Below are 27,596 nucleotides of genomic sequence, written 5' to 3'. Positions count from 1 at the left end.
ACTCATGGATGAACTTGTGGTCAGAGGTCACTGTGACTTCGTAAAACACATTTCTTAAGCAGATATCTCACAAATTCATGCACAAATTATGACACAATTAAACTTAAAGGGACAACGAGGAGTTTTGGAAAAGCAAAGCGTTTTCACACTACATTTATGAGCCTCCCCGCGCACCGTAAAATTCTTTGACTGGCGCAAGACGGACTCATGTTTTCATTCATCAAGAATTAAAGTCAGAGGTTGGAAGACGATCACATACCGTCGTAGTTCCGACCATAAACGGCGATTCAGCTGCGTTATTCTCATGACTCGCCGCAAAACCGAAAGTAAGGAAACGCTGGTCGGCTCGACCAGCATTTCCACCACCACTAATAATAACAAAATAACGATAGAGACAAAACGATATATTTATCGAAAATGGGCCCATTAACAAGTGTGGGTAGCGGAGATTCATCCACATTAACGTGAGACTTCTTTATAACCAAATAGAAACTCCTCGTTGTCCCTTTAAATATGTGTGACATTTTAGTCCAAATGGTCAAAGGTCAATCACAATGTCCTGCAAACACAGCTCTGACCATTATTTAATGCTGACACTTAGTAGGAGGGACTTTAAACAAACACAAGACAGTACTTTCAGTTTGTCTTTGGCACCTTTCTGTGTAAACTCTTTCATTTTCAGAATGACTTAAACCAGACTGTTGACTATCAGGCCACAGTCAAGGTCACTGAGGTCACATTTCTCCCCCGGTCTGATGTTTGAGTTCATTATCTGAAGCTCCCGACCTTTTGTGTGATGGAGATTTCATGCATTGCTGTCACATGATGAGCTGATTGGATAATTCCTATAACTCAATAATCTACAGGGGAAACTAAAATGATCTGATCTAACTACTGAATTTATAAAAAATGTAGTTTATCTGAAACAGTTTTGTATCTTGAAACTTAGCTGCAAAATCAAATTTGTGCCACACATACACACACACACACACATACACACACACACACACACACACACACACACACACACACACACACACACACACACACACACACACACACACACACACGTGTGCGTCCACACACATGCACACACCCACCGCCCACCCATCTCTTACAGTAGACAAATGTGTGTATGAATGGCAGGTGTTTTAAATGAAAACACTGGACCACCCAGGACTCAGTATCGCCCTGCCAACCTCCGCATCTGACGTATGAAGACCATTCACACAAAGCCTTTAACACCTTTAGCCCCCCCCCCCCTTCACCAACACACACACACACACACACACACACTCACATACTCAATAGTCAATACAAGCTCTGCACAATCCCCTAAGACAAATGGACAGACTTCAAACACGTGCATACACAACCTCCAAAAGACAGAGAGGGAGGGAGGAAGGGAGGGCGAGAGAGAGAAGAGAAAGACAGTCGGTGGCTCACCAGAAAGAGAGAGAGAGAGAGCTAACATCAACTCTGTGTCTCTCCACAGCCTCCCTCCTTCCCTCCTTCCCTCTTTCCCTCTCTCTCCCTTTTTTCAAAACAAATGCACAATCCTCATCTAGAGGGAAATACTCAGTGTTAGGGCGATGGCTCCATTTACTCCTGTGGGAGTTCATTTGGGTCCTTTCAGGCACTGTGTGTATGTGCATGTGTGTGTGTGTGTGTGTGTGTGTGTGTGTGTGTGTGGGAGGGAGGGAGGGGGGAGTGAGGGATGGGGGGGTGTAGGGAAGTGAAAGCGTGGGGCGCTGTCAAATAGCCCCCTGCTTTTAATGGCCCAGCTGCATCATTACCTAGCACACACACTGGGCCCAAATAGACTGAGGGAAAGGGGGAGGGAGGGGGAGGAGGGGGAGGAGAGACAAGTCTATCAAACTAAGTATGAGGGGGAGGAGGGGGCGGCTCTCATCATTACCTTGCATACATTCTGCAGTAGGAGGGACTGAAAGAAAAGAGGGAGGAGGAGGAGGAGGGGAGACGTAGCTAACTACAAGGCATGTTAGTGAACTATACACTCGCTGTGACACACACACACGCACACACGCACACGCACACACACACACACACACACACACAGGGCCTCCAGGGTGGTTTTACAGTGGCTCTCTGTCATGAACGGTGATGTAAGGCCTCTGTGGCTGTCAGGTGTGTGTGTGTGTGTGTGCTAACAGTACAGGAGTGTGAATGGCCACACAGAGCAGTCAGGAGGAACAGGAGTGATAGATGAGCATGTGACAGGTCTGGGGCTGCAAGGTGACTCATATAACAAACTCTCGTGTAGTTTCTGGGATGTAGAGAAAGAAAATAAATCCAGTTTTCTGTTCTGTTTCTATTTGTAGAAGTGTCAGTTGGTCCACTGTGGTCCAGGTATAGGGGTGGGAATCTTTTACTATCTCACGATTAGATTAGATTCTGATTTTTGGGGCTACGATTCGATTCAAAATTGATTTTCGATTCAAAACGATTTGATTCATAATGACTTCTGCTTCAGTCTATCAGTGTGCAAAGGATCCTCATGATCTACTCCAGTCTGCTTTGCAAGACAGAATGACTAAAGTGTCTTTTTCACATTTATTGAGTTTTAAACATTTATCCATGCTTAGATGGAATTGTTGAAACAGTATCACATATTGCTTAAGTAAGAAAATTAAAAGTGCCTCTTCATTTAAAACAATAGTGCAGTTAAACATGCTGCCTTAAAAATCCAAAGGAAATGGAGGCCGACAGCCAGCAGATTTGTTTCATTTCATCATTTTTTAAAATTGATTTTGGGACATTTTATATCGATTCTGAATCGTATTACAGTAAATGAGAATTGCAATTCTTATGTGAATCAATTTTTTGGCACACCCGATAGGTCCAGGGTGAAATATCTAAGGATGTCCAGGTCCAGGTGTTTGTGTTGTGCAGCATGGACTTATCCTGACGTTTTCTCTCCAGTATGAAGTTGTCGTTTTTCCTCATGTTTCCTTTCCTACCTTGTGTTAAAATGCTAAAACCAACTGCTGAATCATGCTGGCTCGTTAGCATGCGCATGTTCTCATCCAGCTCATTAAAGTAGTACACCTGTGCCAGAAACAGCCTCTCAGAGCAGCCAACATCAGTATCATCCGTTGCTCAACACTTCCAGATAATCCTCCTGACTCAGTCTGAGTCACTTCACTGCCCTCCACACACACCGCGTTTATCTTAAGCTCATGTTTTAAGAAGCCGTTTGGTGAGACGGTTGCTCAATTTAACCTTTGAACTTCAGCTAACATGGGTGTGAAGTGTCCATAAAAAAATGGACAAATGCACAAAGTCCATCTGTTTATGAAGATGTTAGTGTAAAAATCTAGTTCCTCATTCAGTCTGCAGGACATGTGCAATTGAAATTGTTCTAAAGATAAAAATGTAGATTTTAGAGGGATAGTTCAACATTTTGGAAAAATTGGCCCATTGCCATAATCCATATAGTCATAGCAGTACTGTAGGTTCAAAACCAAACCAAGAAATCCCATTAGCCTCCGTAGCATAGCTCTGAGCAGCTCATGGCTCTGCTCCGCCGTTCTAAAAATAGTTTACACTGACAAATAAAGGTAACAAACCTACTGCTATGACTATAGGGATTATGGCAATTGACCAATTTGCCAAAATGTTGAACTATCCCTTTAAACTTCATACTCAAAAAGTTTGACCAGTGTGGTTGGTCTGACAGGGCTCTTGTAGCGGCGACACTGTCACTCACCAGAGCATCTCTGGATCGAACGAACTCATGGACTCATCACAAAACTTCATGTTGCTTTCATACTTTGCTTTTTTTATGTTTGACAATAAATAATAAATCATAAGTTACCCACAATGCTCGTCTGACACTACTCACTCCGTGGTGCCAGAGGCTAAATGTGACACAGGAGTCGGGACAAACCCATTGTTTGGACTTTTGCCACTAAACTCTCTTATCTGTATTGACTTAAACTGCTATTGTAGGTATATACAGTATTGTTATCATGCTACTGCACCAAAGGATCCATTGCAGTAATAATACACAGAATCTCAGAGGAAACTCACATGGAAACTACACAGCAGCAATCCACTCACACACACACACAAAAAATCATGTGTCAGTGCTGTTTTTGATATTATTGTGTATAATATCACTGAAAAAAAAATACTACATCAGTGCACGGTGAAAGTGCAGAGAGTGTTATGACTAACAAGACGGCGGCTTGTTCATCAGTTCTTCTTCTGGCAGGGACGTCAGCGGCAGCGACACCTACAAGCTCCACTGCCCTGCTGCTCTGCATCCTATTTTATACTCACACATTACTTCCAAGAACCCCCCCCTCCCCCCCACTCCTCTCTCTCCCTCTCTCTCTCCATCATCTCCATCCATCCATCTGTTGTCGAAGCCTCTCAGCGGGGCTCAGTCTGTTGTATGCGAGGCATACTTGGGCTGTGGCGTCAGTTTGGAAATGAAGCTCGTTTGCATTTAAACACTCTGATCTCTGAGCACTTGGTAAACTTGATGAGAGGAGGACGAGGGGAATGGAGTGGAGAGGTGGAGAAAAAGAGAGGGAATGGATGGAGAGAGAGAGAGAGGGAGAGAGAGGAGAGTAATTGCGACACTAAGAGACAGAGAGACAAACTAAAGAGAAAGGGAGAGAGAGAGAAGAGTGAAAGAGAGTGTGTGGAGAACACTGGCTAATATAAATTCATTATGTAAATCCGCAGCTCAAACAAATTGACAGGCGGGTATTACACCCGAGAGGAGCTGAATCAAGAGCATGAAAGCATTAGCTCCACTCACCCTTGACCTCCAACCTCGACCTGTTCACCGGAGTGTGCTTGTTATGCATACTAACGACTCAGTGGGGGCCGGACGGACAGTAACATCGCAACACATTGGTTTTCTTTACAGTGGTCGCCGCTAATGAACTCTGTCCATCCACGTCTACGTCTATGCTGGAACATGGAAACAAGGAAACACACACACGAGTAGACACACAACATGTGTTTGTGTCAACTGTGACTCAAATGTTCACATCCACAACCACCCGACACCAACCTGTTGGAGATTTCTGGGGAGAAATGGGGAAAGTTTGGTGTTTGGTGATGTTCATGTAAGATATGTGTATATATTCTATTCAATTAGATGTTTCTCAACAACTTTTGACAGTAAAGAGCAAATTTAATTCACCAGGTTCAGATTAAAAAAAAAAAAAAATAGTGGTGTTGGACCTTTTAAATAGCTCGAATGGCTTTAGGTCAGTCATCAGCTTGCTTGCACCTCGGCTGAGGCGTCACCAAAAAACAGTACCAGGCACCAGGTACAGTATCCCTAATGGAAAAGCAAAAACAACCCAGTTGAGTCGAGTCGTGTCGAGTGGAGCGAGCAGCGCGGAAAAGGGCCGTAAGCTCCAGAAATGCTCCCATGATTCTTATAATACAACACAGTACCGGCTTTAAATGGTAAATGTCTAATAAATGTCCACATTGTGAAATCATGACCTGGAAAACTACAAACCATCAATAATACAATCAGGAAAACTCTCCTTTTTGATCCAACCACCAAAACCAATCAATCCCATTCACCTTTTTGCCTGTTGACCCAATAAATATACCATAAATTGACTTTTTATCACATGTTCTTGGTAAACAAGATTTTACGACTGCTGTCATTTCTGCACCACTCCCAGTGGAAATAATAAACTCACCAAATCAAACTGAAATACAACTCATTAGCTTTATGATTCCCTGATTAAGAGCTACTTGTTTTGGCTAGTTTGGGAAAGGTGTCACCTGTGACTCAATATTCACATCCACAACCACCTACCTAACCCTAACCCTAACCCTAACCTGACACCAACCTGTTAGAGATTTCTGGGGAAATTCCAGCACAGCACAACAAATCATGGCCATTGAGTTTGGTGTTTGGTGATGTTCATGTAAGATATGTTTATATATTCTATTCAATTAGATCTTTCTCAACAACTTTTGATGATAAAGAACAAATTTAATTCACCAGGTTCAGATTTTTAATAGTGGTGTTGGCCCAGGCCAGTACTAATAACCTCATCACATCAAACTAAAATTCAAGTCAAACAAAACAAACTGTAGAATCTTGGAAACTTCACAAATATCATTAATATATAAAACAAAAAGTTTAGGTCCCAAAACGGATCCTTGTGGGACTCCACATACAGTCGTCATGCATTCAGATTTATAACCCTCCAACTGTACATATTGTTCTCTGTTTTGTAAAAAAAAAACTACTTAACCAGTCCAAGGCGATTCCTCTCACACCATAATTACATAATTTAGAAATTAAAATCTTGTGGTTTATCATATCAAACGCTTTTTTTAAATCAATAAAAACCCCAACTGTATTTTTTTTGTTATCAACTGCTGTAGTTATTTCTTCCATTATTTCCATTAATGCCAATGCTGTAGATAGATTGATTCTAAACCCATACTGACTCTCACTCAGCAAGTGATTCTTTTCAATTAATTTATTTAACTTCTGTACAAATAGTTTTTCAAGCAATTTAGAAAAGTGTGAGAGCAATGACACTGGTCTGTAGTTATTAAATTCATGTTTGTCATCCGACTTAAATAAAGGAATAACCTTTGCTGTTTTCATCCTATCTGGAAAAACACCTGTACTAAAAGAGAGATTAAATATATAACTTAAAGGTTTGATTATACAATCAATAGTTTTTTTTTTCACTATAGGCTACACATGTCTATCCCTTCACTGTCTGTTGATGTCTTACTCTTTGTTTTGGCTTTAAATTTACTTTTTATCACATGTTCTTGGCAAACAAGGTTTATGACTAATTTTCCAGCTACAGTGAATATAAATCTGTCATTGCTATTATTTCTGCACCACTCCCAGCACTAATAAACTCATCACATCAAAATGGAATTCAAGTCAAACGAAACATCACTGTCTGTTGATGTCTTACTCTTTGTTTTGGGCTTTAAAATTACTTTTTATCACATGTTTTCAGTAAACAAGGTTTACGACTACATAGTTTCCCATGCAGCTAAATAGAAATCTGTCATTTCTGCACCAACCCCAGTACTAATGAGCTCATCACATCGAACTGCAATTCAAGTCCTGAAGCATCATGATTTCTTGATTAAGAGCTACTTGTTCTGACTAGTTTGGGAAAGGTGCTGGGGGGAGGAGAGGGGTTGACATGCCGTAAAGGGACACAGGTCATGAACACACATTTGACCTATTTGGTGATGTTTTCCATCAAATTAAATCAGAAATAAATTTGAGTATTAAATGCAAACTCCAAAAACAAGGTGAGCCACCACCACAAAGAGTTGCTTATCTCCTCTCATAGCCACAGAGACTAAAACAGGATTGTCTTCAGAGGCTAATCAGCACTAATCTTCATGAGTAAAACTGGTGAAGAGCCCCTTTGATGCTGTTCTCTGCTTTTCTGTGTTTTTGCCCTCAGTTTACAGAACACATGGTCGTCTATTGAGGAAAAAACTGTGCAACACTTGAAGCTTATGAAATGCTCTCCAAACCCTTCAGTCATCTCAACAATGAATGACATTCAAGCAACCACAAGCCTGTTTCTTCTGGGTTGGCATTCTGGAAATGTGCATCATTTTGGAGATATTCTGGAGTGCACTCGATCCACTACGCACTCCACCGCCGCCCCTCGGCACTGACCGCGCTCTCACAAAGTAAAAACAAATCAAGCTCATCTCGTATGTTAAATCCTCATGAATATCCAAAGGATTCAACAATCACTCCTGCCACCTCTGCCACATCACACCCTCCTGTCCCCCCCCCCCCCACCCTCGTGACTCAATAGGTGGTTCGCCTTTGGAGTTGTCCATATGGAGGCACAGGAGTTCAAGTTATTTCCGTAAAGCAGTGGTGGTGTGACAGAGGGGGGGTGGGTGATGGGAGTCGGGGGGTCTCGAGCGGCTGCAGCTGCTGTCAGCTTTAACTGGTCCTGCAAGACTTTACAGCCAGGAGACCACTCATCTCTGACCTGAGCACTGGCAGGTTTAAAAAAACAAAACAGAAAAACATTAAACAGGCTTCAAAGACGAGGATGAGAGGGTGAGAGACAAAGACAGAGAGTGAAAGACAGATGAAAGCAACTGTGGCAGAATGAGAGAGGGAAGTGAAAAGGAGGGAGGGATGGAGGGAAGGAGGGAGGGAGGTCCTGATGAACATGTTTATCCAGTGCTTCATCCAGGGCTCCTCATGTTGTGACAGCTCAGAGTCGATGCTCCGACCACATGGAGGCCGGGCTGCTCCATAGAAAACCCTGAGGACAACAACTGGACGACTCCACCGAGCCGACCCATGTTAATGAGCAAACCCCCCCGTGTCTCACATAATTAATCATCTTTTGTGACCTCGGCTCCGTGGCTCAGCGGCTGATGATCTGCCTCCATGTTTTACTGGAGAATGAACAGTGAACACAGGCCAGAGTGAGTGTGAGGCTGCAGGAGAGGCGGAGGATGACGACTTATTACACATCATCAAAATGTTGTCTTTCATAATCATCATGTCAGATTAAACAATCACAGTGGCGACACATTCCTGCTGTGTCTTGGTCTGGAGACTCTAACTCTACAAAGATTTCACCCCCAACTAATCATCAATCACTTTACGACCATGTGCGAGTTCATTGGTCATTCTTAGGGCGCTGTCAATCATGGCTATACCGAAGCGCTATGTGTGATGGTAGCAGTCTTTTGTTCGGGCATGAAAAAGAAAAGGAAAAAGGAAAAATTGTGGACTCGTTCCTGGATCTGGTCTGTCCTTACATGGCGTAGGCCAACATGAAGCGAGCTAACGTACCTTCACTGTGCGTAAACAATGCATCAGAGCACCCTGTCATCCTAAAGGTTAATGTTAGGACATGTCCAACTAGGTCTTTGAGAGCCCAATTAGGATGAAAGTCACAAACATTTCTAAAGTTAAAGTTAGGTTTGGGTTAGAGTGGTAATGTTTCACGATAAAAGCCTTATAATTGGGCACTTTAAGGCAAAGAAGATAAATGGAAAGTAACCTGGACTTTTGGGTCATTTCTGAAAAGTGCATTTTTTTGTTATTAAATATACAAAGAGATTCAGGAGATCTGAAAAGGCTCTTTGTGAAAATGCAAACTTTGAAAAATAAGACTTTTTTGTACTGAAACCATGAGACTCGACCTTTGCTGTTGTTTTATGTACTTCTATATACAGTTGGCCTATGCATTGCATATGAGTCACATGAATTATAACTTTTTTAATCAACACAGCTGCTTTTTAAAATTATTTTTTTCCTCCTCAAGCTGCTCTTATCCTAAAGCTAAACATATAATCAAAATAATCAAATAATTTATATTCCATCACTTTGTTGCCACCCCCTTTGCCAAACCAAGTTTTAGCCAACAGCATCTGTCTTATACTTGACATTGGTTTCTGCTATTAAAACTTAATTAACATAGATGTAATTGAATTTGCATGACATGGATAACTAAGACATCTGCCTCTGTTTTGAATTGAAATATAATTTGAAAGTAAAAAATTTCTGGTGGAAAAGCTCAGAGCACACATGCACATACTCTGCAGATACAGGCACAAACAGACCATTTCCCAGACACGTCACCACCACAGCATTGATCTACTTATCATCCATCCCTCCGCCATCAATGACTAAACCCAACTGCACATTCAATTAGCAGCATCCTGCAGCTACATTCATTTTCTGCCTAATTGACCCGAGTCGCAGTGGAGAGATCAAGTCGAGGCAACGGCAGCAGCTGCAAAGAGAGACACTCCACCACCACTGACACCCTAATTACACAGCAAGTCACCCAACATGGGCTTTGGGGTCCAAACTGGATGAAAAGAAAGATGAGAAAGAGCTAGATGAGGGCAGAGCGGATGAGTGAATTACAAATAGATGAGGGGAAAGAGGAGGGAAGAGAAGAAAAAAACAAGAAGACATCTGACCGGAGAGCAGTTTAACTATGAAAGAGGGAAAGGAAACGGAGACAGAGACAACCGTAACGCCTCGGGTTGTTGGAGGACGAAGGAACAGAAAGTCTTTAACAGCACAGGTTACAGGTTAGAGCTGGAATCAAGATAATATTTTTCAACAGTGTTTGTGGACAGGAACGGCCACAGGACTGCATCTGATAATAAACAGTTTCAACTTCAGTCACAGTGTTTATAGCTGTGTGCATAACTTCCAACAGGATAGTGATGTCCCAAAAAAGCATGGACGCTGTTCACCAATATGAAACATGATGGTCATTCACCTGCTGACAATGGACATGGAAATGAGCCTATAACTATATATGACATGGTTCTGTAATGAAGCCGCCATCAAGGTGTCCTCCATCCTCAGTTGTCTGGTTTTTTAACAATTTAGAAACATCTTTGTCGTCCCTCCTGTTCTCTAATCGATCTTTCTTTAACTCTTTTCAAACTCGACCACAGCAGGATCGATTTTCGGCAAATAAAAAAATAATTGTGAGTGCAACAATAAATCAATATATAATGTTCAATGTATCAAATGGGTACATGTGTGCATATGTGTATCTATGTATCTGCGAATATGTACAATATATTATTATACTAGATGGCTTCTTTGTTCTTTTACTTTTTCACTGTCTCAGGCCTAGTTTTGTTAATTTATTTATAGCGTAATGTAATTCCTAAAAGGAGAATTCTTAGTTTAACGGTAGAAAATGAAAATTCCTATGATCAGTATAGGACCTGCCGACAGACTAGATTCATATGCAGGTGGAAGAGGGAAAAAAAATCATGGCCTTAAAGCTTAAAATGGGAGAAAAGAAGCAGGTTCAGCCTTCACTTCATAGCTGCAGTGACCTTTCATTCTTCTTAACATGAGGAAAAGGTGTTTTAGTTATCAGCCGTACACAACACCCATGTGTTCAGTTATGAATGAAATCAATCGGTGGAGTGAGTCTGAAGGCCGACCCTGCTACATGCTATTGAAATGCTGTTTCCCGACTGAACCCTGGATCAGAGGCTAAGCCAGAGTTGACCATCGACCCGGACCGTCCTCTGGTCACCTTCCCCTCTCCACAACACACTTCAGTGAATCCTAACAAGCTAAGAGCGCCGATACGAACCACGGGTGAGGGGAAAGCATTCAGCCCTTGATCTGCCGTGGAACGCGCTGTTATATAAACACATGTTCTTCCTCCAAGGTTCTTTGTCATTACTCTTTTACAAACATCACCTCGGCCTCTACGTGGGTCTTCCCCGCCATTTGGAGAGTGTAGTGTAGTAAACATCTTCAAACGGCTCGATAATCTCCACTCACGACTGTCTCTGTGGTTTCCCACAGTGTTAACGCTGTGATCGCCGTGAACTGTTATTATACTGTACCTGAAAGATCCTGTGTGTGAAATCTGAGTTTGACTTCAAAAGAGGGAGGAAGAGGAAATGCGGGTGTTTTCATCCAACTGCTTTTAATGCAGATTTTTAATTTGCACTTCCACCGAGGTGGAAAAAAGTTAGTGCATCAATAAAATATAAGTGCAATGAAAACAAAACTTAGGATGATGCAAATCAAGAATGTGACTCGTGACGGCGTGTGCGATACATAGAGAGCTTTTTCTTTTCTTTTCTTTTCTTTTGCTAATCACACACTTATATTGATGTTACATTCAGGGCAACTAGGAGGAGGAGAGGAACCAGGAATCTACCTCCAACGTCCCTGATTAGTGAACGACCTGTTGTTGTTTTTTAAAGAAAAACTATGCAAGTCTGGTTACTTTTCAGCTGTTTTGCTAACCCTCCTCTCAGCCATGTGCATTTGTTTACAACAAAGCTGGCGAAAAATCAATACATGGAGCGGCGGATAACATTATATGACATACTGTATGATGTTACAACGTGTATATCTGTGTCTTAACTGTCATAAACAAAAGATTGCTGGTTAGGGAGCGTGTTTGTGTTCAGAGACGAGAGCCGGGACACCAGGGTGGCGGGAAGGTACGACACTGATGTTGTAGGGTTGGTTTTAAGCTGTGAGACGCCAGGTGGAAGGCAGAGAGCCTCCGTTCTCACTCGTAACGAGTCACAAGTCATCATCACAATTATTCAGGAGCTTTTTAATAAAGGTAAAAATGTAGCATAGCCCAGGAATTATCCTGCTTAGTTCCTCTTTAAGTTGATTCCTGGTGTTTCGACTTCTCAGCAAATCTCCTGTGAACTCTGAAACTTGCCGATGACCACTGAGAAGAAACACCCACCATTTAAAGAAAAATAACTCTGCTGCAATCAAGTGATCAACTGTGCTCAGTACTTTATGGCAATCACATATAACTTCACTTATAAAGTCAGTATTTTCAGCTATACCCCCCATCAAGCCCAAGTCTGTCTGGCACCTATACAATGTCACATTTCTCATCATCACGATGAAAAGTTGAGAGTCCCTGTTGAGACATTATTTACCTCTTATACAAGTATTTCTGGTGACTTCTGATGAAGTTTGTCTGGCTCACACAGGGCTCGATCCACCTTGTGATACTCATATAAATGTATGTTATTTAGTCAAATGGTTGGAGCAATAGATCAGAAATGACGATGAAAGAGACGTATAAGGACCATATAATAAAACACTGTAAAGTGCACGACAACATATCATGTTAGAAATTGGTAAATAACAATGACATACTGCTGCAGTAAGACAATAGCAAGAGAACATGACTCTAAAATATTAAAAACAAAACCAAAACATTCTCCTGGTCTTCTCCTGATCCAGACACTCAGGTGAAACTAGCAAACTGCACAGTTACTGATACTGTTTGTCTTGTACCAAAGGGGGAAAAAAAGATGGAGGCCTCTCTACAGAGCAACTACAGAAAAAACATCATGTGTGTAATGCAACACTGGTGGATGGAAACAATTCAACTAGCTCAATTCAACTCATAACCTGCCATCTAGATTAATTCATTTACAAACTCTTTTACAGCTACAGCCTGTTGACTGACTGCAGCTTCATGCAGCTACTCAGAAACTTTAACAGAAACAATGGGAAAGAAAAAAACCCAGAAGCAATTAAGTGAAGCTTTCCCCTCAGCCTCTGTGCCTCACTGCGTACATGAGAGCGGTGCCGTCGCTCATATCAATTCACTCTTTGGATCTTTGTATTTCAGACACACACACCTACCTACTAACTGTGTTCACACCCAGTAATCTTCCCCATGACAAAATTAAACACTCAGGGACAGTGACATTTAAAAAAAACATGTGTTTCCTACCAGAACTACAGTTTCAGACCTAGGATCGGTTTCATCTTTTAAATTATCACCTTTACCAACATTGCTTTCAAGCAGGGCCCCTTGTTGAGCAAAGTAAACTAAGGGTTACATCTTCTGAGCTATTTCTGTTTTCTTGGTAGAACTGCGACTTCAGGCCATTTTTCCCTGGTTGCAGATTTAGTGCCAGTCTGCTGCTTCGCCTGCACTGATCAATGCTGTCTGGCCAACGTGTCTACTGACTTTCACTGGGATTTAACCTTAGACTGTGGCAAACTGCCCACTGTTTTATATTATCACACCCAAGGCTGACTTTTAACTTTGTTCATAACTGTGCTCTTGAATGGTTTTTTTTTTCACTTTAATGAACCCTAACAACCTGAAAGTTACTTGTCCCCCAAGTACTTTGTACAACCAGCTCAATTTTTTATCTTTGATGAACACCAGACATGCACCACAAGGTCTCTTTATGTTTCCCATCTCAAACAGCAATTCAATACAACACACTGTGATTTAAAGAGCAATGAAAGAGCTGAATAGTCTTCCATCAAAATTCACACAGTCAACAGGTAAATCTGTTTATTAATGTTTCTTTCTGTATAGGAGTGTTGTGCTGCAAATCTGAAATTGTTCTGTAACTATGTTGTGGCCTGAGGCATCAGGAAGAATATTATTTTACCTATATTATGAACTTTTTAAAGGAATAGGTCACCAAAAAATGAAATTCAGTCATTAGTGATTCACCCTCATGCGAATAATATTAATAATATAGTATTCATCAGTGTGAGGGTGAGTCACTAATGACTGAATTTCATTTTTTGGTGAACTATTCCTTTAACTGTCTTATGTAGTGTCATGTAATGTGCTTTTAATGCTATATGGGGATCCAAATAAACAAACATGAGGACAATGTTTATAGGGAGTATGTACCTGCATGGATATACTGTATTATGAGTTATGTTATATTAGGTTAATGTTGTGAGAGTTAAATATAACAGGAGTCATGCTACTGACCTGTGTTACAGCCCATGTGTATTTTGGATTCTTCAGTATAGATGGAAGAACCATCAACAAAGATGAGGCTGTTTGTCGACTTGTCCCCGCTACAACAACATGTCTGTGAACTGTTTGGGTTCGTTCGAAACACATTCAGCTGAACACAACTTTTTGAAACGGCGACAGCCCTGCAGAATATTGATCAGTGTTTTCTGTCTTTTTCAAAGACATCCCCTCATTTGGTCTTTTTAGCGATAACACATCCCTCCAAAATCCAGGTATAGCTGGGTTCAACTGGTACCTTGAGAATAATGTATGTACTTTTCACAAACAACATCTTGATATAATGTGCTTTTTTTTCTCCCTTTTTCTTTTTTTGTCGGTGCTATATTGTGCTCTGGAGCAGCATCTCAACAACAAATCGATTCAGCTCAGCTCATGTGTTGAGTGCTGCAAGGTAAACTAAGGTATACAGCTTTTGTTTGTGGTGTATAATATGTAACTGCTTGTTGGTTTAGCAAAGGGATGAAGGACAGCAGTGGTTCCTGAGACATAAACAAGCTAACTTGTGCTTCGGACTCTGTGGTTCAATCATGGCATAATGCTGCTAGGTCCTTTAGAAACAGTGTACAAATGGAGAACAGTCATGAACCATCAGTGATGGTTGTTATATACTGTTTTCATTTAGTTTGCCATCATTAGTCAGAAGGGTACAGTATGTACTGTATGGGTACGATTTTACCGGTACTCCTGCTCTTATTGACACCACTTATCAATCCAGTCACTTAGAAATACCAAAAAGCGGGGTACACACTACAGGATAATCCATTTTTCCAATCAATGCCAGCAAAGGCCCGATTGTCTGATGTTTGCAAACGACATTGTGTCTGATTTTCCTGTGGTGTGGGGTGTGTTAAGAGTGATTTTGTCCAGTCCGATCCTGCTGTAACACATACAGGCCACATTCCCGCCGTCTCCATGTCTTTTTCCATAGTCGTTTTGTTTTTCTCTGTATTTTTTCAGACAGTATTAGGCCGAAAACAACCACCATTGCATCTTCCTGATCGTCCGCCATTGTTGTTTACACTGAAGTCACGTTTGACCACGCAAGATCAGAAGAGAGAGATCTCGCTCGATCTGTCTTTTGTCATCATCAAGTGTGTGGCCTCCAAATCTGTGAAGGTTTGAAGAATCCTGTTGTGTGTGCCAGGCTTTACTTCATATTCATATAGTCAACCTGAGGCTGCAGCAAGAAGAACTGTAGGTGCATTGGGTTGACTAATGGCGTGTTCAGTCTCTTGAGTAGTAAAACAAGTTTGAATTGTGAAATAACAGATGATGACTGCACTGAATGTACGTAAGCAAACCAGTAGAAGCTAGGAGACACTGGGGAAGCAGCTGGTGTTACACCTGTGACTGTGGAGCTTTGATAAGTCAACAACAGTAAAGCTGTGACGCTGCAACAACATCACCACGGCCTGGGTCAGATCAACATTACTGCTTTTGTAATGAGATGGATTTCTCAAAATAAACTAGAATATAATTACCTGAAGGAGAGGAGAGGAGAGGAGAGGAGAGGAGAGGAGAGGAGAGGAGAGGAGAGGAGAGGAGAGGAGAGGAGAGGAGGAGAGAGGAGGGGAGGAGAGGAGAGGAGAGGAGAGGAGAGGAGAGGAGAGGAGGAGAGGAGAGCGTCAGGCTGCAGTGTGTCTAGACAGTATTCATGATCCATCTGTCTGCCACTGCCACAGCAACAGCCAGCGGCTACAACAAGATGGCAAACTCCATTACTACAGAAACATTTTCTATGTCCCTCTCCATCTCCCTCCTTCCTCCCTCCCTCCCTCCCTTCTCTTTCTTTTATTTCTTTCTTCCTCTCTCTCTCTCTGTGTCCACCTCCATATCTCTGCCCAGCCCTCTGTCTCAGTTCCAACCCCCGCCGGTCTCTCCTTGTCTGTCTGTACTCTTTGCAGTCCCCCGCCACTCTCCCTCCCTCCCTCGCTCTCTCTTTCTCTTTCTCTCCCTCTCTTTTTTTTCTTTGGCAACCTCTCCCTTTATTTTTCTTTCTCTCTTTCCCCCTTTCTCTCCCTCCTCCTCACCGATCCCCTGCCTCCCCTCTGCGTCTCTCAGGCATCACCAGAAAATATGCACCGGTTCAGAAAATTAGAATCATTGCACAGCTTTCCCACAACGCCGGCAGCAGACACTTACATTAACATTCACTCTAGACAGCTAAATATTTAAGCACCCAGCTCAGGACCAACCAAAAAAAAAAAAAACAGAAAAAAAGAAAAAGAAAAGAAAGGGTCATTTCCACTGGGCTGGAGGGGAGGGAGAAGAAGTGTAGACACAGAGAGAAAGAGAGAGAGAGAGAGAGAGAGAGAGAGAGAGAGAGAGAGAGAGAGAGAGAAAAGTGAGAAACATTTACAAAACAAGGTTGTGGGGGTTTGAGAGATGAATCGCATTTGAGGTACGGGGGGGGGGGGGTGAATGAGAGAGGGAGGGGACAAGAGGAAGAGATGAAGGGGAAGGTAAGGAACCAAGTGCCAAGGATGAAATTGCTGCTTTAAAAAAAAAAAAAAGAAAAAAAGAGAAAAGTTTCCCCTCTTCTCCCTAAAAGTTGTTGAAAGAGAACACTGCAGCACATCAAAGTGGCCTGGCAGACAGCCATCAGAGCCCATTGGTGTCCTTCACCCTCACTCTTTATCTCTCTCTGTCTCTCTCTCTCTCTCTCTCTGTCTCCGTCTCTCTCTGTTTCCATTGATCGTGATGAGTCGAGGGAACACTCTCATCTTGTTCCCTGGACAGTGCTGCTCAGCGGGAGGTAGCGGGAGGTGGGTGGGTGGGTGGATGGGTGCTTATGAAAGCAGCAAAGACACTCAGACAAAAAGTGAAAGGAAATAGAAAAGGGGGTAAAAAAAAAAGAAAAAAAAAATCCTGTAATTTCCCTATAGGTGTTCTCCACTCTGCTTTTGTATCCCAGCCTATGGCATTCTGTGCTATATTTACCTTCAGCTGCAGCAAGAGGCTCCTAATGAAATGAACTTTGCACAACTTTATTTCAACTTAGAGAATAGGATAAATAAATAAATCAATAAATCAATAAAATAAAATAAAAATGCACATACAGTATTAGTTATGTATCATCCACATGCAACAAGGTAGCCTATGCACAACAAGTCATAGGTGAGTTTTCAGCCCCTGTGGCACAAGCTCAAACCAAGAAAAACTCTTCATACATACTGGAAAGTTTTGTTTGCAGTACTATCCTAAAGAAAAAAAAAAAAAAGCATGTGGAACGATCCACTTCATCCACATCATACCTGCTCACTGGGGGGATCGACAGAGAGGCCTCAGGGAGAAGCAGAACAGGAAACAAGAGAGAGGAAAGACGAGCAGCGAGAGAGAGAAGAGAGAGGAGAGGAGAGGAGAGGAGAAGGGAGGGGATCTGTATCTGTATCTGTGCTGTGTGATGGTGTGAGGTGCAGTAAAGGAGGGTGTGGGGGGCGAGGGGGGGGGCAGAGAGGTGTAGCATTATCCTGCAGCAACTCACAGTTGAAGATGCCAGGTGGAGGGTGCTGGGTGACCACGGGGCAGTTCTCCTCATCGCTGTTGTCCCCACAGTTATTCCGTTGGTTGCAGATCAGCGAGCCCAGACGCAAACAATTCCCATTGGTGCAGTGGAACTTGCACTCTGTTCAGCAAGGGGGGAGGAAGAGGAGGAGGAGGAGGAGGAGGAGAGGGTATAGTAGAAAGAAAAGTAAGTCACATTTCTTTGCACAACTATTCACATGTTCACTTCTCTGAATAGACATGTGTTCACAGAGCCACAGAGATTGAAATGAATATTGTAGCCGATGTTCCTCGTTGCATCCTGGGCAGACAAAATGCTTTGTTTATTCAAGGTCCCGGAGTCATCATCGCTTTTAAGGAATAATAAAAGGAATTGATCTGTTCTGTTTCTTCTCATGTAGGGAGTTTGTGGTACATAAAAAGAAAAAAAAAGTGGAGAAGACAAAGCCATTATAAATATATAAATAAATAAGTCGCATTTTGATAAAAATACAAGAGGTTCACGAAAAGAAAAAGTTTTTTTAAAAAAAGAACGCCCACACACATGAACCAGTGTCAGCGCACACAAAATGTTAAAATGTGTCGGAGCGCTGATAAAACTGTCCAAACAAAAACAACAACAACAAAAACGCTCCTACATTATGAGCGACTGCTATGTGAAGTTGGAACTGTTATGCTTCAGAAATGTGCAAGGTCATGTGCAATGATTTTTTTTGGTGCATTTTTTATTTTTTTTTTACCTGCGAGTTCAAAACACAAAGCAGAGTTAATGTGTTGAGTTCACAGAGCAACAAAGTCAGTCCTGTTCAAAAGAACAAATAGATTTTTTTTTCCCCCAGCAGACCATTTGATGATGATGATGATGATGTGCTGCTGCAGCCTCCAACCACAGTTCATATACAGTAATATATATAAATACTCTTAATAAATCTGATTAGAACTATATCTGCAATAAATAAACCTACACATGTGAGAGGGGAAGTAATCAGGATGAATGACAGCAAGAACAAAAAAATGTGTTTGTTGCAGTGGAGAGGAACGTCATGTTAGTATGTGACCAGAGTGTGAGGTGTGAGGTTTCACAGTTAATCCACAAGTGTGTGCAGAGATAAGGAAACAGATGAAACGTGGAAGATAAAGAGTCAAATACACTGTTGTTTATTCTGAGAAAAATAAAGCAGAGGCGGAGAGTTTGCTTTGGTTTATTGCAGCATGTGTGCTCAGTATATAAATGTATGTTCCTGTGTTCTTCCTGTAAAAAATAATATTTGGTATCCATGTATCTCCTATGTACCTTTTAAATATAGTACATCAGAAATGTTACTTTGTACCTATAGTCAGTTTGATTGTATAAAACTGGTACCAAATGACATGCAGTCTTCTCTCTTGTCTAAACCTGCATTACCTACAACACAACTCAGCCACTGACTTCCTTTAGGATGCCCATTAGTATCAGCAAAGCATTGGCTGTTCTTCCTGCAGTCCACAGCACATGCAATGATACACAAAACAGCTCGTCTCATCGAGTTAACATAGAGTTCATACAGAAGAGAAACTTCAAATGTCAAATCTATTATTTATTTTAGCCCCTTGAGATGAGCAGCCATCTTGCATACATATAGCGACTACACATTTGCATTTTTTGTTGTATACCCAACCATACATTGTTTGAGATGAAGAAATAGCCATTCCATACTTAAACACCCTACTTTCATAACATGTGAAAGTAACATGTACTTTTTTCACTTTACATACATTTTCCCCCAAAAGTTGAATATCCCTAACTGAGTCGTGTACAGTATTTACTTTTGAGGAAACAGGGAATTTAAAAGACATTTTACAGCAAAACCTATAAACTAATATCACTCAGATGGAACCATTTCTTGCCTATTTACAAAACTCACTTCATTTATGGCTGCACAAATATTTGAAGATGTGGTTTTGACAAGTTATTTTTTCCCAATTCTCTTTCCAATGTCTGTTATGTAACTTTCAGGTGAAGATCAAGTTATAAAGTTTGGTAAACTCACTTCTTTCTAATTTCACACCCAAAGAGTTTTCTTTTTTCGAACTTGTAGTTTTAAGACTTCACTGACACTGAAGTGGAGCGACATCACTGGAGGACATTTATAAGACTTCACACAGTTCCCTGTGGAGGGGGAACAAGAGGCCAGTCTCTCTTTAGAAGATTGTTAGTCTTCCAAACTGAACTTAAAATGTCCATGAGAGGTTGGATCGTGGGCAGCTGCACTTGGTTGGAGACACTTTCTCTCATCCACGAGGTCTCGTCGGTTCAGAAATACGCAATTATAACGTAGCCTGGAGAGCAACAATATTAGGTGTGCTGTGTATCTGCTCTAATATTTTTAGATATTCTGGAAGCTGCTAGTGAATATAAACACATCATAAAGTTTCACAGTTAAAGCTCACTGTTGATAACAGTTTTTACTGTAGCTTAAATTTTTAACAGGTGTGTTTTAAAGGTGTTGTTGACAACACTGCAGTTCTCCTTTCCAAGAGAGAAGCCGTTTTTCTCAGGTTGATAATCAAGAAGAAGAGGGAGAGACTTCACACATCCGACATGAAAACCCAACACACCGGGGAGGAACGCAAGGCTGGAAGGATGGACAACAAATCCCAGGGGCCCCAGAGCCGCAGGCCTAAAGGAATAACTTCCATAATACCGAGGGACTCACAAGAGATTGAGGAAAATAACACTGGTCTCAATGACAGCAGCAGCAGCAGCAGCAGATATGATCCTGACTATTAGTCTCGGCTGCACTCAGAAAAAAAAAAATGCTTCAGTTTGTTTGGATTTATTGAATATTGTCACTTCCAAAGCAGGAAAATCTCCCAGCATGCACCATGGCAGGCACAGACTTAAAGTGCATAAGTCTTTCTAAACCTTAAAGACGCCCTGAATGGTCTCTCTCCTGATGCCATTCAGTTCCACACGATGACATGTTTCCAGTTAAAAGACGCTGGCAGGGAGGGACATTCATTGACATCTACAGTTGCCAATAGCGACTTCTAGAATAGAATAGACTTCTCTATTCTATTCTATTCTATTCTCTCCTCCACCTTCACCTTACTTCATTCAAGTGGCATTGAATCGGAGTAAGATGATGACATCGATGAAGACATAATAGCCATAGGTAGCAGTGATGCTAGTGGGGGAGAGACGGAGACGATTCTTCACGGTAATGTTTGTCCACAGTGAACAATAAAGGGACGGCATTTTTATTTATGCGAAGTTTGCAAGAGTTTGTGCAACAGAAAATACAGTCAGTCGGTGCATACAATGAAAGCTAGCCAGCAGGTCAAGCAGAGGTTGAGGAGCAATGAAAACATTTGAGAAAGTGATTTTAATTGGATGCAAAAGTAGAGCCGCCCCCAAGTTCACAATGAGTCATCAATGTCTAAATTTGTTTTAAAAAAAACATAGATTTTGATGTAAAGATATTCAAATATTTATATATTTTTGACACAAATTTGGTTTATATGGAGAGGTAAATGAACAATTAACATGGAGAAATCTAGGAAAAGACATTTTTCACTTCACAGGGTCTTTAAATGTTCCAGCGTTGTTTCTGTTGGGGGTTTTATGAAACTTCTCAGCGAGACTTTTACTTGGCTAAACAAAGGAAAATGAAATGCAATACCATTAGTTACTGAGAGTGAATGTCATTAGGACAAAAGTGATGTTGTATGCATGATTGGTGACATTCTCCACAGTGTCAGTGCTTATATTGGAGTGGCTTAATTACAAAAGAGGGGCTGCCCATTTATGTAAATGATAATGACTCCTGGCTCCGCCATCTCAGTGAGGATCCAGGACCCAAACGCTGCATTCAGTGAACAGGTAAGTGCTTACAAGCATTGGTAGAAGTAGAGTTTTGCAGTTTTTGAGTGGGTTACTGCTGAAAAACAGATCTATTACAATTTTAAAAATGGCAAACTTGTTAACTTGTGAAATCCATTTTAATGAGTTTCATTCAATTAGTGCCAAGTTTGAATATTTAGTTTGATTCTTTAGAAGTTTAATCAAGGCTAAGAATAACAGTGGAACCAACATTTCCAACAATCCTACATGATACAGTCTGAGATAATCTTAATTACTGAAGTGAAGTGACTTAATACTGCAAATAACTGATCTTGATATCCTTAATTGGTGATTTGATTTGGTGCTGACATCATGAATATTCTCAAATTAAAGGCACTTTGTGGGGTTTAATTGAAAACACTTTTTTTTTCATTTATGTTTACCATCGCTGTTACTCACCTAAAAGCATTATGGGTATTTCTGTGGTATAATGCTTGCAGAACCTATTTGAAAAAGTTGTGAAATTCACAATATGTTTGCAGATCGTCATCTTTCTTTCCTTTGTTGATGCATCACTACGTCTTCACCACCACATGATAAGTAAAGATGTCAGATGCTTAGATCCACACTGCTGCACTCTCAGACCCATTAGCATCAGTTTGCACTGCACCATGATGGTTTGTCGCTGCACCAAAGCAAAGCGCTTGCACAGCGCATTGTCGTGATGAACTCCCACGCAGCCAATAGAAACGAGGCACCCAGCCAAGGCACACAAAGTAAATAAACAGAACATAGACCTTGACCAAGTCCTTCAAAAGCCTGAACTTCCCAAGCTACTCTGCACCTGAAGGCATCCACAGCCACAGCCTCGTCTTTGCAGTTCTTCTCATAGTGAGGCTAATCCGAACACTTATTCTATAAACTCAGCATAAAGTTTTCTAATTCCTCCTGAAAGAAGTTCAGAAAAAAACTTTGCTCTGTCCTCTGCGACTCCCCCAAAACAGTGCACTTAACTGAGCGGCACGCTGCACCCCATTAGCAACACCGCCACCATCACTCTGCTATGCTAAAACGGCACAGAGACAGTGGGGGGATTAACAAGGACCCATCAGCTCTCTCTTGTTTTTTTTGCTCCCCTGGAGGTTTAGACACATGTTTCATGTTCATTTCTTGTGATCTAAATGTGACGCCGACAGATTTAGAATGAGATAATTGCACACAACAACATGCTGGTTTACACTGGATGTTGAGAGACATCCAAAAGTTGAAAAAAAAAGTCTTCACAGAATCATTTCGCATGTTTAGTCTCATAACTGCGTCCTGTTTCGTACGTGTGAGGCTGAGGAAACGGGAGTGAATTTCCCAGACTCCCTCTAAACTACGTATTCAGTCAAATGATGTCTTTTCCATAGTAACAAATCAGTTTGACTCCCGTGCTCCAAACTCATTACTTAAATTGATTACACAGGTCTCTAATTGACTACTGCAATCAAGTCTGAGCCAGATTCTCCACAAAAAAATTCAGCCTCTTTTTTTGGCGTTTTCTTTTTTTTCTTTTTTTCTTTTTGTCCTTGGCAAAGGCGATAGACGGAAGATGGAAGCAAATAGTAATCCTTCACAGTGAAAGTGGAAGGAAACATTTTAATGAAATTCATTAGAGTGGCTGGGGGAGTGTGTGTTTGTGTGTGTGTATGTGTGGGTTAATCAACACACACGCACACACACAGTTGGCTGCTACCTGCACGTACAATACGGATCTGTTCCCGGTGCGAGTCCTTCCGTTGTGTGTGTGTGTGTGTGTGTGTGTGTGTGTGTGTGTGTGTGTCTGTCTGGCAGCGAGCGGCCTAGTGACAATGCACATTTTCTCCTTTTCCTCCCATAACAAGAACAGCTTGTCCTGCTCGTGTCTAGACGGAGGTGGCGGGCGGGTGGAGGGGTGGAGGGGTGGAGGGGTGTCGCTGGTGGTGGTGGTGGCGGTGGCAGGAAAAAAGAGATCTGATTCAAAGAACACACCAGTATGACCATTCTCTGGAAAGAGCCCTCTCTTCCCGTCTTCTGAGTGGCAATTAGTGAAGCCTGGGTGAATTGACCAGCCTGTCCTCTCCTCACTCTGACTTTCATTTTGTCTCATCTATTACTCTGATTGTCTGTCTAGCCACCTTTTTCAGTCTCATCTATTCTTGTGTCTATCCTGTCCTCTCCAGCTCTATTACTCTCTCATTACTCTGCGAACTTTTACAACCCTGTCTTGTCCTTCCTTCCTTCCTTCCCTCCGTCCATCCTCCTCCTCCTCTCACTTTGTCTCTTTGATTCTTACCCTCCCTCCTTCTTCTTCTTCTTTCTTCAACTTCTGACCACTCCCTACTCTCTCTTTTTTTTTGCCCTACAGCGACCGAGAGACGACAGTAAAACCCGTCCTCTGCCAGAATTACGCTGGCCCAGCCTTCTCCCACAAACACAGACAAAACAGGCGCACAGGTTAATTAGTATGCTTTCAAAATGCCAGCAAGAGTAGTGAGATTAATGATGTCTCATCTGAAGGATGAAGTGAGCAGGAGGCAAACAAAAGCACTCATAAGATCATCATCATCAGACGAGAAGAGCTTCTATGAAATCATACGAGAATCTCAGTGAACATAAAAATGTCCCGCTGTTAAACACTGTTTCTTCATGACAATATGAAACCTTGACAGTGTAAAAACCTCTAAGGATACCTGCGTTGTCCTTTGAAATGTGTCATTTCTCTCCGGTCGCTCATTTTCATACATTCTAGTGTACATAATGAACGACCATCTAAGCTGTATCTTAAAGAAAGTGATACAGTAGGAAAGGCCTCACAAAGAAAGTGAAGAGAATACAAATGTAAAAGAAAACTGTGGAATCTGAAGTGGTTGATAACAAAAGCTGCTTTCAATATTATATTTAATCTTTTACCATCCGTCTGCTGCTGAGGAACCGATGTGATATGTACATATCGATTAAAAAAGAAAAGATTTTTGTTAAACTAATTTAAAAAGATGTTGTTCAAACCCACACAACTTCATTTTTAAATTGTTGTTTTAATTCATTTTCAAAGATATTTTTTGTGGGGACAGGGGAAAGTTATGAGCTACAAAACAATAATCATTTATTCAATTTATGAAGCCATGAAAATGGGTTTGATTACATATTATGCATTTTAATGTATTGAACTAAACTAAAATTATATGGTTACTTTGATGGCCACTTGACGTCACTACTAATCTGAGTTAATTCAGTTGTTTTGATGAGTTATAAAACTGCTTTCATTAAGGAAAGTGAATTTTAAATTTATTCAAACTGAAAATGTATTTCCCTACACAATTTCATGTGTACAACTGTAGTTATATTTGTAATGCTTGTAATATAGATAAAGCTAACACTGACAATGATGTGTTAATGATTCAAAATAGACACATTTATCTGTTTTTGTCCTACTGTATACTGTTAGAATATGTTTACAAGACAGGCAACTTCACACCTGTCGCTCAAAGAGCAATTATGCAATTATGGAGAACTCAATAAAATGTAAACAAGTGAGTTAGGTAGAGACTTATTTCTGTACATTTGGCATGAAGGATTGAATTAGAGCTTCTCTGCACCTGGCTGTAAACATGTTTATTCCTGCTGTAATAGTGGATAATTTCTAAAATGGGAGTTTCTGGGTAATTGTCTCTCACTGTTGGAGACAGACTCTAGTGGTCTTAGAGGAACTGCAGTTTTTGACACTTCAGTGTTGGATCCATTTTTCTGCATTGGAACTTGCTGCTTGGTTTGCACCCGGATCACTTGTCTAACACGTCTTTGGCGATGGGGTTCATGACTTCTACTGACTTCTCAAGATGTTCCAGCTTCACTTTTGGAGAGCTGTCATGTTCATCTTTATATATACACACACATACTATAATAACTGATTCACCAATTACTGGTTGTATGCTGTCAATCCCAAGCTTCAGGAACATGTGGTTGTTAGACCTGTGAACTCTTCAAATAAGTACATGGGCAGCCCTGAGGCAGAAAACTGTTGCATTAATCTTTCTGATAGAGCTTTTTTTAATAGAAATATGTTTCTGGGAGAAGTAAATATAATCAAAAAACTGAGAAGATTTGGCCAAACTTTTCTGTAAAACATGAGCACTTTTTCTCCTCTTTGCTCTCTTACTCTACTTCTGCCTCCTCTCTGCTTGTCCTTCAGTTCCTACTGTATGATCTGCTTTCGACAGGTGTGCATAGTGAAAGGCAGGCAGGCAGGAAGAGGAAGAGGAAGAGGAGGAGAGGAAGAGCAGGAAGAAAACAACAGGACAGATGGCCGCGGCAACAATAGAGAGGAAGACGGAGAGGGAGGGAGAGGAAGCAGGAGAGCGAAGAGTAGGAACAGAAAGACAGAAAGGAGATGATGAGAGGGAAGATGGTGGTGATGGTGATGATGATGATGATGATGATGATGATGATGACGATGATGATGATGATGAGATTGTGGGTGATCAGAGCTCCGAGGATGAAGGTGATAATGAGGATATGATAAGGAGGAGTGTGAAAAGGAAAAGGAGGAAGAGAATAAAGAGGAGGATTATTAATAGTAGATGAGCCATAAGGAGATGAAGACTAAAAAACTACTAATATCAGCGCGTTAAAAACCAAACTGGGATGACCTTTCTGTTACGGCACCGGTGGAGAATCACAGGACGAGTGATATTGACTCGCACTGCAGAACTGGAGTCTCTTCCTTTTCAAAGAAACGATTGCCGAGAGAGAGAAAGAGAGAGAGAAAGAGAGAGAGACTGTCTGTTTGTTTGTTATTGGTAGTTCCTGTTTCATTTCTTCCTCTTCCCTAACGAGGAGAAACCCGAGTCCTGCAGTGGAGACACCGCTCGCTCATGCAGACTCAGACAGACGACGTGTGCGTGATTTGCACTTGGCGTGTGTGTGTGCATGTGCGTGTGTGTGCGTGGTTGTGTGCCTGTGATATAACAAAGTGTTGTCGTCGTCACTTGCCGGTGACAGACTGGGGGCTGGAATCTGTTTTTAGCAGTGTGTGTGCGTGCGTGTGTGTGTGTGTTTTCGCACAGTGTTTTTTTGGGTATGTGGTGAGCAAAGTGTCCTTGGGGTGTCCGTTTTGTGTGTGTGTGTGTTTGTGTGTCTGTGTAAGAGTAAATGAGAGTCAGTGGGCTGCTTTTGCTTTTGCTTTTGCTTTTTCCTACAGCCGCTACTCTCCGAGCAGCAGCATTAAAAAAAAACAAAAAAAAAAACAGAGGCAGTTTACGACATAACATACTGTAGCACACTTTAAAACAGCAGCGGCTGCATGAAGGCAATAAGTAGAGCCATTAAATGAAACATGGACCCCTCCACTGTTAATGCTTCAAGTCGGTCTATTTCACCATCGCACCAGACAGGCTGCAAGACTCCCAGTATTGATTTTCTATCTGGAGAGACCTGATTATACTGAGTCATTTTATCATTCAATGAAGTGCTGACATTAATGTTAATGGCACTAGGACTTCAAGTGATATTTCACAAGGAGCTGAATATGAACATTTTTATTTTATTATCCACCGCTGAAAAAGAAGAAAAAGAAAAAAAAAACTCTGCTAGTCCATTTTCTTTAATATATAATAAATCCCTCACTTGTCTGAGCCGGATCTTGAAGGATGTTGAGCGACAGTTGTGCCAGACGAGTTCACTATCACCATCACTATCACTTTGGTCGAGACTGGAGGATTTCAAAGCAGGAAGTGCATCGAGGTACAACATTTAGAGATTAGTGTTAGATAGAGTTTGGGGGGATTTTGACTGATTTAGTTACTTTCCAAGAGGAAGAAGATGATAACAGTCTTAGAAAATGACTGTTTTTACAGTATGTATTTGGTTTAGTCTCCATGTTGGGCGATTATTTCGGCTTAACTGGAAATAATATTGTGATCCTTTAGGTGAGGAAA

At 41.4% G+C, this 27,596-nt stretch overlaps 1 protein-coding gene across 1 annotated transcript in view; it reads right to left on the bottom strand.

The window, feature by feature from the left end:
• The window catches only part of LOC146972554 (low-density lipoprotein receptor class A domain-containing protein 4-like), a 220,104-nt gene that overhangs the window by 95,128 nt on the left and 97,380 nt on the right, over positions 1-27,596 (bottom strand). Inside the window, exon 3 of the mRNA XM_085802970.1 lies at positions 17,797-17,937. Within this exon, the coding sequence (XP_085659096.1) occupies positions 17,797-17,937 (141 nt within the window). The remainder of the gene's footprint in view (positions 1-17,796; positions 17,938-27,596) is intronic.

This window comes from Trachurus japonicus, chromosome 16, assembly GCF_045865225.1.
Source record: "Trachurus japonicus isolate A0001 chromosome 16, Traja_1.0".
Lineage (NCBI taxonomy): Eukaryota > Metazoa > Chordata > Actinopteri > Carangiformes > Carangidae > Trachurus > Trachurus japonicus.
This window is presented reverse-complemented; position numbering and strand designations above follow the sequence as displayed.